The sequence below is a fragment of the Piliocolobus tephrosceles genome, chromosome Y (genome assembly GCF_002776525.5).
Source record: "Piliocolobus tephrosceles isolate RC106 chromosome Y, ASM277652v3, whole genome shotgun sequence".
NCBI classification, from domain to species: domain Eukaryota; kingdom Metazoa; phylum Chordata; class Mammalia; order Primates; family Cercopithecidae; genus Piliocolobus; species Piliocolobus tephrosceles.
The window spans coordinates 15,832,723-15,848,661 of NC_045456.1; the positions used below are offsets into that span (position 1 = coordinate 15,832,723).

Sequence of the window (15,939 nt, forward strand, 5' to 3'; positions counted from 1 at the left end):
AGATTAGGGATACTCAACCTATACCAACTCTCAGTCCAGGTCAGGAAAAGAAAGCAGAGGGAATCTTTTGCCCTTTCCTACCATCCCTCAACATCAGTCTCAAGGCCACTGCATTCATCTCCCCTTTAATTTTTCAGTCTTCTTCCAAAATATTCAGAAGAAAATGTTTACAATGAACCAACTGTTAAAGAGCTGTGCATCTCTACAACTGCAATGCTGACTTAAGTTAGGAGAAAGCCCCTCCACCTTCAACTGGTAGACAAAACTGTGGCTACTTTACTGAATTAGATCACATGCATCCTACCAGCTCATGGACAACAATCCAGAAGAGACTTTAAAATGTATTTTAACTGCTCTGGCCATGAAAAGTGACCCAATTCTTCACTAATCCCCATCAAAATGAGAACCATGTGTTATACATCCAAATTGCTATAACCCTGAACAGTATTTACTAAAATAAAATCTCAGATTTATAGTTTTATCTGCACACCCACATTTTTCCTAGTAACTGCTGATTTTACAGCTGAGAAAATAAAACTAAGAAACTAAGTTAACGAGGACACACAACGTTGATCAGCACTAGTACTGGGATTTAATCCTTTTTTTGCTTTAGTACAATGCTCTTTCCAGCAGATCAGAACTGCCTAACTTCTTCAAACATTTCCACTCTCAAATGGGCAAGGAGCCAGGGGGAAGGTCAGGTCCAAGTTCCCTAACAAGAATTTCTGGTACACTGCTCAATGTTTCGCAAAACCACATTTTAGTTACTTTGACACAGTTATAATTTTTCAAGAAAAAATATATTCACCTTCAACATTTTTTTATTTGCAGTGTTCTTGCCACAGTCTCTCCTTAGCTGTTCACTCATCGCTTGCAGCTCTCGTCCAAAGTGGATCATTCTTTCTATGGCAGCCTGACTTCCTCCACACAACTGGCGTCTCAACTGACTTGAATCAACTTCTGTAAGAAAAACAGACAAGTATTTTACTACCTTATGGAATGGAGTATAATGAAGACATGAACATACATTTCTTATAACATTTTGTACATTTAGTAACTATTCCCTAATATTTCATCTAAATATGCAGACTGTTAAAAATTCATTTTTAATTGAACATGCAACTGCAGCAAAAACATATACTTTATTTAGCTCTCAAGAGTCTAGGATCCAGTATTCAGCATGCAGTTGAGAGGGGACAACCTTTCAGTGTTAGATGGTACTTATGTCAGAAAAAAGTTTTAGAAAAAGTGTAATTCCCAAACTACATTAAGCAACATTTACAAAAGAAAGAAAGAAAGAAAAAGAAAACCGTAATAATGCCACTCGGGCTACCTTAATTGCCACAGTAGAGATGTAATAAAATGTTCAAGAAAGCTAAGAAAAGCTAAATGACTACAATAAAAATACAGAAGACAGCATATTATACTAATTGAAAAGATTAAATGCCCTACTTTTAGAAAAATACCACTTTGAAAAAATACTTTTTTTTTTTTTTTTTTTTGGAGTCTCAGTCAGTCGCCCAAGCTGGAGTGCAGTGGTGTGATAGCTCACTGCAACCTCTGCCTCCCAGGTTCAAGCAAGTCTCCTGCCTCGGCCTCCTGAGTAGCTGGGATTACAGGCACGCACCACCATGCCTGACTAATTTTTGTATTTTTAGCAGAGTCGGGGTTTCACCATATTGGTCAGGCTGGTCTCAAACTCCTGACCTTGTGATCCACCTGCCTTGGCCTCCCAAAGTGCTGGGATTACAGGCGTGAGCCACCTTGCCCAGCCAAGAAAATAATTTTATATATCTTGATTGATAAAATAATTTATATAAATTACTAATAAATAAATCATTAATAAAGAAGAAGGTAACGATGATGATGGTGGTTAATATTTCCTAAGCACTCTGTGCTATCAGCTTTTTGGATTATTCATTTACTTTTCACAATAACTTATGAGGTTGTTATTATTATACCCATTTTACAGATGAAGAAACTGAGACACAGAGCAGTTAAGTAATTTTTCCAAGGTCACAAAGCTAGTAGGTGGCAGTTGCAGAAATCAAATCTATGTAATCTGGCTCTAGAACTCCTGCTCTTTCTCACTATACTTAAATCACTCTTCAGAAACTGAGGTGGCTGATATTAAAGAGTAAAACAAAGCTGCATTTCTTTTTAAAAAACAATTTTAGTAATACCACTCAATCTCAAAATAATAAGAAATCTAACATTGCCATGGAATTCCAACAAATAAATGAAAAAATTTATTCCAACAAATTTTCACTCTCCATTTGATGGGACAGTTTGCTGATGGGACAATTTACTACGTAAGTTGTCTACAAAATAAAATTATGCATGCTAATATGTCTTGGAGCCACATCATTTTGTTATTTGTGGTGGGGTTTTTTTTGGTGAGGGAGGTCATACTTAAGCATCTACTATATATCAGGGATAGTACTATGCATAGTCACACACGTTTACATTAAACCCATTTAAGAAATACTGATTAGAATTTGTAAAATCATCTACCCATTTGGCCTTACTGACTATACTGAAATAAATATAAGAAGTTTTATCATCATTAACCTAAAATAGCCTAGAGGCTCAACATCAGTAAGTCAGTTCTGCTGCATTAGTGACAGCACTAAACCTGAGCCTAAGCAGTTCAGCAAGGAACACTGCCTGTAGCTGAAAGGTAACTCTACTTCCTCTAGCAGCCCACTCAAACAAGAGTTTAAGTGCTATGCATTACTGTCAAGTCCTACGGCACATACATCGTTAAATCTGGTTTATGCTCATCAGCTGTGAATCAGTACAAGTAAAAACATAACCTTGTAGCCATCATTTTTTATTAAAAATGTAAGAAATATCACTGCAGACCCATTTCGGTGTCACAATCTTCCATTTCGTGGTCATGTTTAGAGCTACCATTTAGGAAACCATTGGATGAAGTTTCTCCAACTCCATTGGAGTAGTGATCTGTTTCCATGTCTACATCATTACTGAAAACGAAAAAACAAACCTAATTTTAGAAATATCACACTTGCAGCTTAGTTTAAAATAAATCACTACTGAACTGTATAGCCTATGAATAAACTAACTTCATAAGGCAATAGAAATCTGCAAAAAAGGTATTTAGTTAAATCCCGAATGTATTCAAAGTCAAACATGTCGCTGACTTTTAACAAATTTGTACCCCTGGAGATATGGGAGGGAAAAAGTACATATGCTAAAATGCAGTTTTATGACTTTACATCAGTATGGAGAAATCATATTTCTGCACAATCCTATTATTTTTCAAACTCAGATCTGTACGTCTTCATTGATAAACTGCGGCCCCACCAACTCCCTAGCCAACCCTCTCCCCCTACACCCTTACAGCACTGATTTCCAGTATGTAAGGGGAAAACCTCACTCTCAAAACAAATACATCTCACTCCTGGAACCCAATTCAGCTCGTACTGGACCTCATACTCAATCCACTCCTAGACTATATTTAAATAGTCGGCATTCTGGCATTTGTCCTCACTACTTAATAATATACACTCTTTCAAGGGTAACTGATGACTTAAAAACAGACTGAGCTTCATTCTCTCATCCCTTTTCACCACATGACACTATTTCTCTCTCACAGGCTATCTTATTGGCTAAAGTACTGCTGAATCTTAATTTTTAAACTGATGTCCTGGATAGTTTCCAGTTTTCACTCATTCCACTCAGTAAATATCTATCTGTCAATAACTACATTTGGACATATTTAAGCTGTCAATGTATGTCCTTCAGAACCATCCGTACTCTTATAAGCAACAATAAATATCTAATCTTTAGGATTTATCCTATGAAGGTCTAGGTAATAATTATACAATTTAGAAGTAAACATTCAATGAAATTTTAGGTAATGCTTAGATAAAAATGACATTTCTTATTACAAAAGCAATATATATTCATTTGTAGAAAAAAAAATACAGATGAGCAAAAACCACTGTGCGTAATACCACCAGAGGTAACAAATTCTAACACCTTGGGGGCGTGTGTGCATGCATACACTCCTGTTAGTAAAATTGTTAAGGTAAAAAAACACAATAGATCTAGGGAAAAGGGGGATATGGCCCTAGGACTCCAGAGCAGACTTACTCAACCAGGAAAGCTTGTTTATAATCTTGACAAACTTCGAAAATTGATAAGAAAAACCAAACTTTAAAAATAAGAAAATCCTTACCATGACAGCTTTCAGTGGCTTTTTAAAAAATACTAAACTTTTTTTTTTTTTGATAACTCAAGTAAGTATTTGAAAGGAACTCATTCATTTAACACACATTTAAAAGCCTCTGAGGTATGATCCCTGTTAGGTGCTAAGGATACTATGAAACAGCCTCTGCCTTCCTGCAGGAAACAACCTATAAAAAGCTAATTATTATATTACAGAGTAATGATGATCAGTACTATGATGAAAGTTAATCACAAAACATGACACATTTGATGGGATGTAAATCAAGGAAAACATCCTGGAAGAACTGACATCTGAACTTGCATTTTCTCAGCCTGGACAGAAGTTACACTGGAGGTGAGGAAGGGCAGGAAAAAGAGCATTTCAGATGGTGGGCAGTATCAGGGAAAAAGTACAAGTTTGCAAGTCAAATCCTGAGAAGCAGCCTCAGCTCTGCGACTTACTAGCTACTATTAATTGACCTTAAGGAAAAAAAAAAGTCATTTACTTTTCTGATATCCGGCTCTACATCTGTAAAATGGTTTAAATAGTTAACACCATCTTTGCCTACTTCACAGTAAGGAAAGCCATCACCAACTACAAAACAACTTATAGTTTAAGGCAGTTCAAAAGTTATACTTTCTTTCCCTTTTATACCGCAGACAAAGGAGGATGTTGCGTCATCAGATCCTTCCCTCAAGCTCACTTCCCTGAACTCAGGTAATAACAGATCTGTTTAGCAACTTCCTGCTGTGAGGATAGCATTTCAGAGAAAAACTCACACATTGACTGCAATCTTACCCTCAAACATTGGCAGAACCCTTGATCAATGATAAAGTACCAATGCATTTATTATAAAGCATGATGAAGTTAACTTTTTAAATTTCCATCTATTTTTAAACTATAATATTTTGATTTTATATTTTCCAATATATCATCTCTGCTGTGAAAGACGATTTTTCTGCTGTTCTCATACACTTTTGTGGTTCTCCATTATAACTTTTATCAATCACACACACCATTACTTCAGTAAATTTTTGTCATGTGTGACAGACAACCCAGAAATTGAGATTAATCTCCAAATTTTCAAATATAGATTTTTTTTTTTTACATAGACTCCTTTCTGCAAAATCATATTTCCATTAAGATTCCATGCTAAATGTTAGGCTCTCTCTCCTTTAATAAGAAAATGTTGCACTGGTGACCATTTCCTGAAAATGCAATGTAACCAACTGGTTTGTTATAGACCAAACCATTATTAAATTGACCCAGTCCTGGATTATTTGGGCAGGGTGAATTCACAATAATTTGCAACTGCACAGTAGTATTTAATTCAAATAATTTCACTTCATGAATTTATTTGAATTCAACCTGAGTGTGTCAAGGGTCATAGTATACTGAATGAGATATCGTCTTTCAAACCTCTTCAAAGTCAGACACCCTATCTAGCAGAATGTTTGGTGCCCAACAAATCCTCAAAACTATCCTCACACTAATGTTTACTAAATGACTTAACCATCTGCTATATGCAAGCTACTTAAAGGCAGGCTTTCAAAAAAGATTCTTTGTAAAGCCAGTTTTGAACTTGGAAAACATTCTACACATTTACACCAAAAAAAACTCACACACAGAGAAAATATTAGTTGTAAATTTATCTTATGTCACCATTCAAGGTTAAATATGCTACTGTGTCTTAACTACTGTGAAAACATAACAAATGGCATTTATGTGATCATTTGTATAGCTCTGTGGTTGGCAGAGGACAATGCATGAAGCCCTGAATTTGTCCTTATAACTTTACTAGGGGGAAGAGGGTAGTAGAGAAGAGGAAGAAACTAAAGAAAGCACTCGTGTGCATAGTAGGAGACTAAAAAGCTTTGGGGAACTGAGTCCCTACCCTTTTATTCTCGGGGGGCTTAGGAACTCCCAGAGCCCCTCTGTGGGTCACATAATTCAAGTTCTTTCAAAATTATTACAATGGTTACACCTATAACTAGGTTGCTTATATTAATGCAAAAGTTAGTGAAATTACTTACCTGGTGAAGTTATTAACTTGCTGTGATCTTGACATATTTATACTGTTTAGTTCTGGTACATTCAAATTGGACGACTGGTGTTTATTACTATGGCAATATGATTGATGTGCTTTATTTGATATTACACCATTACTACAACTTTCAAAACCTGAAGAAAAAGATACCACATGGAAGTAGAAACAAACACTAGTTTATTAATACGGTTGTAAACAAGTCTCCATGTTGATTTTGTATTTAAGACTTCTAGAACGTAGGAGAGTCAATGGATGATGTAAACAGGTAACTTCTTTGAAAAGATATTAAGAATACTTAACTGTGAGATCTTAATTATTACCTCATCTAACATTTATTGAAGGCTTACAGATCTCATTTAATCCTCAAAATCCCCCTAAGATGGCAATATTATGATCATCCCCATTTTACATATGAATACACTGAGGCTCAGAATTTGTCCAAGCCTGAAGCGACTGTATGATATTCAAGAGGCTAAGAATAGACACAAGAATCACACTTGTGTTTACAGAGTGGTGATATAAATAACTGAGAGGAAGTAATGCAGAAAAGAGTATAAATTGAAGTGAGAAAAAGCAATGATGTTACTTCATGAAAGGAAAGGAGACACTATCTGACTTGTTTAAGAATGTTAAATGTACAAATATAACATCTTGGGAAATGCAGAATTAAAGAGATGGGCAAACAGAAGACTGAGAAGCATCAGAAATACATCTTTGGCTGGGCATGCTAGCCCACACCTGTAAGCCCAGCACTTTGGGAGGCTGAGGCAGGAGGAGCGCTTGAGGCCAGGAGTTTGAGACCAGCCTCAGAAACACTGCGAGACTCCAACTCTTTAAAAGAAACAAAAACAGGCCAGGCACGGTGGCTCAAGCCTGTAATCCCAGCACTTTGGGAGGCCGAGGCGGGTGGATCACGAGGTTAGGAGATCGAGACCATCCTGGCCAACAAGGTGAAACCCCGTCTCTACTAAAAATACAAAAAACTAGCCGGGCGTGGTGGCAGGCGCCTGTAGTCCCAGCTACTTGGCAGGCTGAGGCAGGAGAATGACATGAACCCAGGAGGCGGAGGTTGCAGTGAGCCCAGATCGCGCCCCTGCACTCCAGCCTAGGCAATAGAGTGAGACTCCGTCTCAAAAAAAAAAAAAGAAAAAAAAACAAAACCAAAAAAACCTGTAGAAGCGATGTCACAAAAGCCAAGAAAGGAGAGGATTTTAATGACAAGAAGGCCCAAAGTCACAGAGAGTAAGACTGATGAGCCAAGAAACAGATGGGAGAAAATGAACTAGGCAGAGCTGACTTTCGCAAGAGGCTTGGTTGGGAAAAGTCGGGGATGGGGAGAGGGGAGGGAGGCAGGGGCAGCCCAGCTAGGTGTGGTAACCAGCGGCATAAGATATCAAAGCTGGATCACCTTTAAATTTGTATTTTATTAAAACACACAATTACCTTTTCACTTGAATGCTTTCATGGATGAAGGTCTGCTAATAACCTACTCTCAGAAACAGCTGTTCTTCAAGTTACTTCCTGGCACTGAGAACATGTGAATCTGAACCTACAATTTTTCACCCAGAAAATCTTAAGTATACACATTTGAAAACAGCTACAAAGGAAATATACAGATTTTCTGAGACAGACAGAGTGTAACTCTGTCACCCAGGCTGGAGTGCAGTGGTGTGATCTCAGCTCACTGCAACCTCTGCCTCCCAGGTTCAAGCAAGTCTCCTGCCTCAGCTTCCCGAGTAGCTGGGACTACAGGCACTTGCCACAATACCCAGCTGATTTTTGTATTTTTAGTAAAGACACGGTTTTCACCATGTTGGCCAGGCTGATCTTGAACTCCTGACCTCGTGATCTGCCCGCCTAGGCCCCCCAAAGTGTTGGGATTACAGGCGTGAGCCACCACGCCCAGCTGGAAATATACAGATTTTCAAAAGGAAAAAGGTTTAAGATTATAAACAGGAAAAATCTAAAAATAATGTCGTAAGTTAAATCTCACCTGAAAAATGTGCGGTGCTTCCTTTGCCTGATGCTAAATTGTGGATATTCATTCCATGGCTGGGGCTCATACTTGGACTACTAAAAGGTCGAGGACTAACAGGATAACTGTCTTGAGACTTTGGACTTCGGCCTCCCAAACATCGTACTTCACTATCTGTACCATTCACCATTTCTATAAACTGACGCACTCTAAAGGAAAAAAGAAAAATTTACTTAGACATAATCTTCAAACGGCCTTTTGTTTATTTAAGAGCAACAGATTTCTAAAAATATTTTTAAAACTTTTACTTATCAGTAGGATTGGTCTTTAGATAGTAAGCTAAAAATATTAAATACGGTGTCCTACACTTTATTGCTTAGAATTTTAGAATTTCCAGAAAAATGAGAGTATGATGTAACAGACACTATAATAATATTACCCCCCTTTAATCAAGATTTACTAAATGGAAATTTACCTATAAGAAGATATGAATCCCTTTTTTTTTGGCTACAAGTAATTTAATCAAAATAACATATGCACTTGGTAGCAAATCAAATTGTGCCTAAGGACAGGATTTTATGTATATATGATACATCTAAAGCATAGCCTTTCTCCCCACCCGTCCCATTTCCAACCTCTTAACCAAAATGGGCCTCATTTAAAATTCTACTTACTCTAAAGCAAAACAATTCTGTCATTTGGCTTACAAAGGATACTTGTTGCTTAACAAGTTGAAATCGAAAGCTCGGTAACATCTCATTTTTTTAAGTAACAAAGATTCATAAAACCAATTAAAAGTGTCAAATCAGGATGGCTATTATTGAAAAAAAAATAATTAAACATAGAATTACCATATGATCCAGAAAGTCCACTTCTGGGTATATAACCGAAAAAATCAAATGCAGGGACTCAGATATTTGTACACCTACATTCATAACAGAATTATTCATAATAGCCAAGAGGTAGAAGCAAACTAAGTGTCCATCAGTGGATGAATGGATAAACAAAATACAGTATTATCCAAACAATGGAGTACAATTCAGCCTTTAAAAGGAAGAAAATTCTGATATATGCTACAACAAAGATGAACCCAGAAGCCAGTCACGAAGAACAAATACTCTGATTCTACTTATATGAGTAGTCAAATTCATAGAGGCAAAATGTAGAATGGTGGTTTCCAGGGGCTAGGGGGAGGAATGGATGGTTAGTGTTTAACAGAGTTTCAGTTTGGGAAGATGGAGAAGTTCTGGAGTTGGATGGTGGTGATGGTTGCACAATGATGTGAATGTAAAAAATGGTAAATTTTATGTTTATTTTACCACAATTTTTTAAAATGCCAGAGAGATTAAATGTAAGGTACTTTTCAGAAGGAAAAATAGAGACCCATCTTCTAAATAAGATTTTCACATTTTTAAAAACATAAATAGAATGATAACAGCAAATACACAGCAAAAGACACCTTCTGCTTATGGTCCTTAACACAAAAGTATTTTTCATAACATGTTATTTAAATGTACTACACATTACAAAATTATTTATATTTGAAAAATAAAAAAAACTAAAATTACAAAAGCATGAAAATGTCTTTTATTATATAACATATATGGCAAGTATTTATAATATATAACAAATATAGCATTTTATTATGCAAACTCACTTTAATGTGAAAAGGAGATTAGGATTTCTTTCAAGTAAACTTGGGTATAACTGTTGTGTTGTTTCAATGGCTTCTCCCATTCTTCCTGCTAATACCAATTTCTGAATTCCTATTCAGTAAAAGGAAGCAAACGATTAACTTTTACAAAAGTAGACAAAACATAAACTTAGTGGATCCTCAGAAAAGAAAGGCAGTTAGTAAGAAATCTTTAAATAAATTATGATTAATTTCAATTTCTTTTTCTAATATCATAGTTTCCATTCAGCAATCCAGGAAACATTTCAGACATTTATTAAAAAGTTAGAAAAACAAGTACTGTCACAAATTTTTTTTTTTAAAAATTGCAAACATACAAGTAATACAGTTAAAATATCTATTATGCAATATTGAAGTTTCAAACACTGAGATTAAAAAGACTGTTTTAAAGAGATAATAAAACGCCTTATCAAACATGATGACCTTCTGAACAAAGGACTAAAAAATGATAGCTTTTGAGTAAGATTCCAATTTAACAGAGACTCACTGAACATTCACTTGATCTGATATTTGTTAAATTAGATGATGAGGATACAAAATGAGTAAGTGATCTCTGTTCAATAGAGCTTATTAAAATAGTAGAAAAGGACAGCACACAATTAACTACAACACAATGTAATCAGTGCTATTACAGCAATTTGACCTATGAAACAGTTGTCTTCATCTATTAATTTCACCCATCTGTTTTGTTTTCATCTCTATACGCTTGTCAAGTATACCCACCCGGATGGACAAACAGCACCAATTTTAGGATGGCTAACTATGGAGCAGTTATGCTGACTTGCCATTGTTATATACGACCTGTTTTATCTCTGGCCACACACGCCAGCACTAGGATCTAAATAATAAATACTTATGACCAATACTATATTAGATAGCCATTTAAATTCAAAGATATTTACATTTCTTTCACACATTATCTCCTCCAACTAATCAGACTACTTTACTATTTTTTAAATCTTTCTATTAAATGTTTATTTCCTGAAAGCTTAAGAAAACATTCCTTTAAGAAAAAAATGGTAAAGACATTCCTTACAAAAATTTCTGTAAAATCTCTCTAGAATTAGAATTCTGACAGAGTCTTATGTGAATTTTTAAACTGATCTTCAAAAATGTCAGTGAAAATAAAATTCAGAGGCATCCATTTTAAATTAATATATTTGAAATTTTTTAAATTAAAAAAATAAAATTTCTAAAAATTAAAGTAACCAAATCTATAATCTGAAAACAAATGTTAGCCATGCACCACAGTGTCCTTACTTTGTCTATTCTTAATGGAAGCTAATTCTTCTAGAACGGTCTGGTCTGTAGATCTGGCAAAGGCCTCTGCTGTGGCACAGTACCCATGGTGGACTAAATAAGATGAAACCATTCTTAAAATAGAAAGAAAAAAACATACATCTTTTAGTGAAGAGAATACATGCTTCATACTACAATTTACATAAACAAAATCTACTCTGGTGTTATAAAAATGAACCTATTTCCTTGAAACAAGGCGTTAAGAACTTCACCTTTAAAGTAAGCTTTTGAAAAACATCATTTTGTTCTATTCATGTAGTATTTTCAAAAAGATAACTGCAAATGCTACGTTGAGACTACTCTCCCTAAAATAAATATTACTTGAGAATCAAGGACATTAAGTGACCTTTTCTTTGATTCTTGGACTCTCATTACCCCCAGGTCCCCTCCTATCTTATTATTCAGCCCTTCTAACCATAATTTCTATTTTGACTTTATCATATGACTTACTCCAGTAATTGCTGGCATTCTGTAAAATAACCAACTTTAAAATAAAAGATTAAATCTTAATGTTCCAGAGTTCAACCATCTTCTTTATACACCAGTTATATGAAATGGGATCACACAGTATGTACAGAATACTAAGGTGAATCCTGACAGAAAATTTTCCAGAACAATGTCTATAAGTGTACTACTAATTAAAGAAGGAATCAGCCTTCTAGCCTAAATCAATTACTATGGTTTTACCCAAGAGATTTATCAAATATGACTTACATGTGAGTGACACATTTGCAATACAATAATCTTTTAAAAAGGTACCAGGTAGTCAAAACATATACTTACATCTATTCACAAAATGTGGTTAGAAAAACTGTTGATGCAACAATATTAACCCAAGTTATCTGTTATCTCCAAACATTCAACTTTTAAACCTGCCTCCACCTGACACTACTAAGGGCCAGTTACAAAATGTTGGGAAGCAGTGGTTCACCAGGAGGAGACTGAGGCAAAGTACGGAGGAAAGCGGGGAAAATGTCTAAGAAACAGATGTGCATCTTATTTTACCCAATTGTTTAAATTAATTAAAGGGGGAGGGGACCTTTTAGAATGCACTCTTCAAGAGTTCATGGTGAGTATCAATTCAGTGAAGAAGTTGGGGGGAGGATCCTGGTTATAAGGTTAAGATAAATGTTTTCTACTATTTTACCATGATGTTCAGTGGTAACCACTTTTAGGGCATTAAAACAATGTGGTCCCAGAACAACCCATTCTAGCTTCAGTTCATGGTAACTACCAGATTCTGCATCAGGGTTGTCTATTCTCAACTGGGCTGGACAAAAAAACTAGTGTCCAGTCTCCGTAATACAGATGATAATAGCTCTAGAGAAGAAGTGTGCTTTCAGAGTCATCATTATGTCTCCCAATCACTACCTTTTCTAAAAAATACCCCCAACATTTTATTACAATTTTAAAGTTAAGAATATTCAAGGCAATTATAAGAACATTAAACATGAAATGTGTTGGACCAATTGTATCTGAAAGTCTGCTATTTTCTTGGCCTGGATTATAACAGTGAAGATGACTTTTTAAATTTAATGGTATTTATTTAAATTTTAAGTCTATACTTCACTACTGCTGATAGTTCAGATATTGAGAGCTTAAACACAGCCAAGTTTGTGTCCAAAATCCACAGAACCTGATTATAAAATTTAGATGCTCTCTTAACTTTATCTTTTGCATTAACACTACTAAAAGTAAATTGTACAACCTACAGAAATCATTAAATACTATTACTAAGAATAGCAAATGAATTAACCTAGCCTAGGTGACTTAACATCATTTTATTTCCTTCATCAAATTAATTCAGACTGAAATACAATTCTGAATGTGTGTCATCAAACAGTTGTTTTTAATTTGTTTAAAGAGTGGAGTAAATTACTTTTTGTTGAGAGATTAAAATCAATAATATAATAGATATGTTAGTATATAAATTAGTGGATTAAAAAGCTTCCATGGATACCAAAAGAATAAATATCTTATAAAAAACAGATTCTGAATAACATAAATTCAAATTTCTTCACTCTTACTTTTGTATCATGGTCTGCCATTCTCCTTCTCGATCTCCGATAGGAAATCGATCTATCTGTGCCTGGATTTTGGTTCTCCACTCCCGCATATAGTCTTCTATATCAAACACGAAAGGATGCTGCCCAAAATTGGCATCGACCACTTCTCCTGGTGTTTGAAGCCCCACGGTAGGATACAAATTTGGCTGTAAGATAACATATTTCATTAAACATCTATCCATTTTATGTTAGATTTAATAATTTCTTAATGTTATATTTAAAAGAACAGAACTATAAATTTACTTCAAATTTTAAAATCCCAATCAAAATATTAGTAAAAGGCTAAAACAAATAGTCTCAATTATATGTTAGATAAAAAATATCACTTCTTGCAATTTAATCATCAAGAAAAAAAGCCAACGAAGATCTCTATTTTATTTATTCAGGGACAACGTTGTATTATACCATGTGGTATTATGCTACTAATAATATGTGGATGTAACTCTTGTTCTAAGATTATGTCATACAGTAGTTACAGAAATTCAAATATAAACACATAACTCAGGTTTATCCCCGATTTTATATATGATACATTTCTATAAACTGCATGTTAAAGCTAGTTATCATAAAAGTACAATCTCAGCTAGTCTGTCATTTAATAGCTTAAATTTACTATTTTCATTCTGTACATTTGGGATGCCTAACTTTACAAAGGGAAGGGGATACGACCTTAACTATAAGCAAAACACAGTGCCATGAAGAGTGGGGATTCTCTGTATTAAAAAAAGAAAAAAAAAGAAAAAGAAAAAAAACTCAAATTCACGTATTTCAAGGGAGGAAAAGAATCAATCTGAATACCGAAACTCAGAAATGCATTCAGGTACACTCCATGGTTTCAAGGTTAATCAAGATGAAAAGCTGGTAACTTCAAATAAACAAAAAATAGAGGAGTCATTCTTTCGGCTATGTCACTAATTGGTTGTTACATCTAAAGGGAGAATGAGTTTCTGAGTGGCTACAAAATGCCAGGGTTTAATCATAATTCTGTGAGGCCACTATTATTATTTCTACTACAAAGATAGAGAAAAATGAGGATTCAAGGTTAAATAACTTGCTCATGGTCGTTCTGCTAACAAATGGCAGAGATGGAACTGGAACACAAGTTTGTCTGATACCACATCCAAAACTGATTTTCCCTCTTGCAACTCCAAATCCTACCATATTTTCGTTTTCTGTATGTATGTCTTATATCTTTCATTTAATAGTTATAACAAGTTATTTTTAGTACAAAACAAGGTAAAGATCAAGAACAGATAATTTCTGTGTGAATATAAGATGTTAAATAGATTTCACAGTAAAATGCAAAGAGGGTGTGTTTAAAAACAACCGTTCAATCAAGCAGAACAAAATAGAAACAAAATATTGTGTCAAAATATCAAAAAATATAAAGTACTAGTGGATTACGGAAATAAATGGCTAAAGCAAAGTATGCAAATGTACTGATTCTTGATAATCAACAGAGCTAACAAGTTTATAAACTTTTAAGCCAAAAACAGGTGAGATAGTACAGCCTTCTCATTTCACCAATGAGAAAACTGAGACCTAAAGACTTTATAGAAACAGGCCAGGAGCGGAAGCTCATCCCTGTAATCCCAGCACTTTGTGAGGCTGAGGCGGGTGGATCACCTCAGGACAGGAGTACCAGACCAGCTTGACCAACATGGTGAAACCCCACCTCTACTAAAAATACAAAATTAGCTGGGTGTGGTGGTGCATGCCTGTAATCCCAGCTACTCGGGAGGTTGAGGAAGGACACCTGCTTGAATCTGGGACAGGGAGGTTTTGGTGAGCCGAGATTGCGCCATTGCACTCCAGCCTGGGCAATAAGAGTGAAACTCTAAAACAAAACAAAACAAAAAACAAAAGAATAGAAAACCCACTACAGTTATGAAATACTTTAACACAAAAGCATATAAGCCAAAAACCACAGAGTGAGATGATTATGTTCATTACGCAGAGTTTATAATGATGATTATCAGTATTGTCTAAATAAAGACACTTTTAAAACGATCTGCTCATCTCAATTTTCTTATAAATTCAGAAAAAATAATTATATCAACACTATCAAAGACAATCAACATTCATGAATTCTCTGATAAAACTATTTCATAAAAATTTAAAACTTCCCTGTGACAAAACATGCCACAAATGACAAAGACAAATGACCTTCTAGAGAAAAAATCTGCCACACATATGGCAAAATGTGTTTTCCAAATACAGAAAAAATTCAGGAGGACAAAGTTCAAGTTCTTAAAAATGGCAACAAATATGAAGGCAATTTGTAGAAGAAATAAAAATGACAACACATAAAGAGAAGTTTAATCACATTCAACTTTTTAGATGAACATTTTTAATGTGCACTTAAAAATAAAATCAATTAAATTAAAAGCTCAAGATTTAAAAACTTTTGCACATCAGATTAAGACTTGAAAGGCTGAGAATACCCAATGCTGATAAAAGGGTTGGGGAAATAACCCTCTCATCTACTTACACAGAAATAAACTGACATAATCTTTTAATAAATCAGGAAAAATCTATTAACACTGACTGAGTAATTTCACTTGGAAGAGTATATTCTTACAGAAAAATAAGTATGTACAAAGATATGTCCTGGCCGGGCGCGGTGGCTCAAGCCTGTAATCCCAGCACTTTGGGAGGCCGAGA

General features: G+C 35.0%; 1 protein-coding gene across 2 annotated transcripts in view; it reads right to left on the minus strand.

The window, feature by feature from the left end:
* Positions 1-599: 599 nt before the first annotated feature.
* RANBP9 (RAN binding protein 9) overlaps positions 600-15,939 on the minus strand; it is a 173,302-nt gene continuing 157,962 nt past the window's right edge. Inside the window, exons 6-12 of one of the 2 annotated variants that reach the window (XM_031934997.1) lie at positions 13,237-13,421; positions 11,171-11,283; positions 9,875-9,983; positions 8,236-8,426; positions 6,229-6,376; positions 2,866-2,987; positions 600-960 (exon numbers count right to left, since the gene is read on the minus strand). In XM_031934997.1, the coding sequence (XP_031790857.1) occupies positions 779-960; positions 2,866-2,987; positions 6,229-6,376; positions 8,236-8,426; positions 9,875-9,983; positions 11,171-11,283; positions 13,237-13,421 (1,050 nt within the window). In that variant the 3' untranslated portion in view covers positions 600-778. Of the gene's footprint in view, positions 961-2,816; positions 2,988-6,228; positions 6,377-8,235; positions 8,427-9,874; positions 9,984-11,170; positions 11,284-13,236; positions 13,422-15,939 lie in introns of both variants that reach the window. The other variant, XM_031934998.1, reaches the window with a different exon arrangement.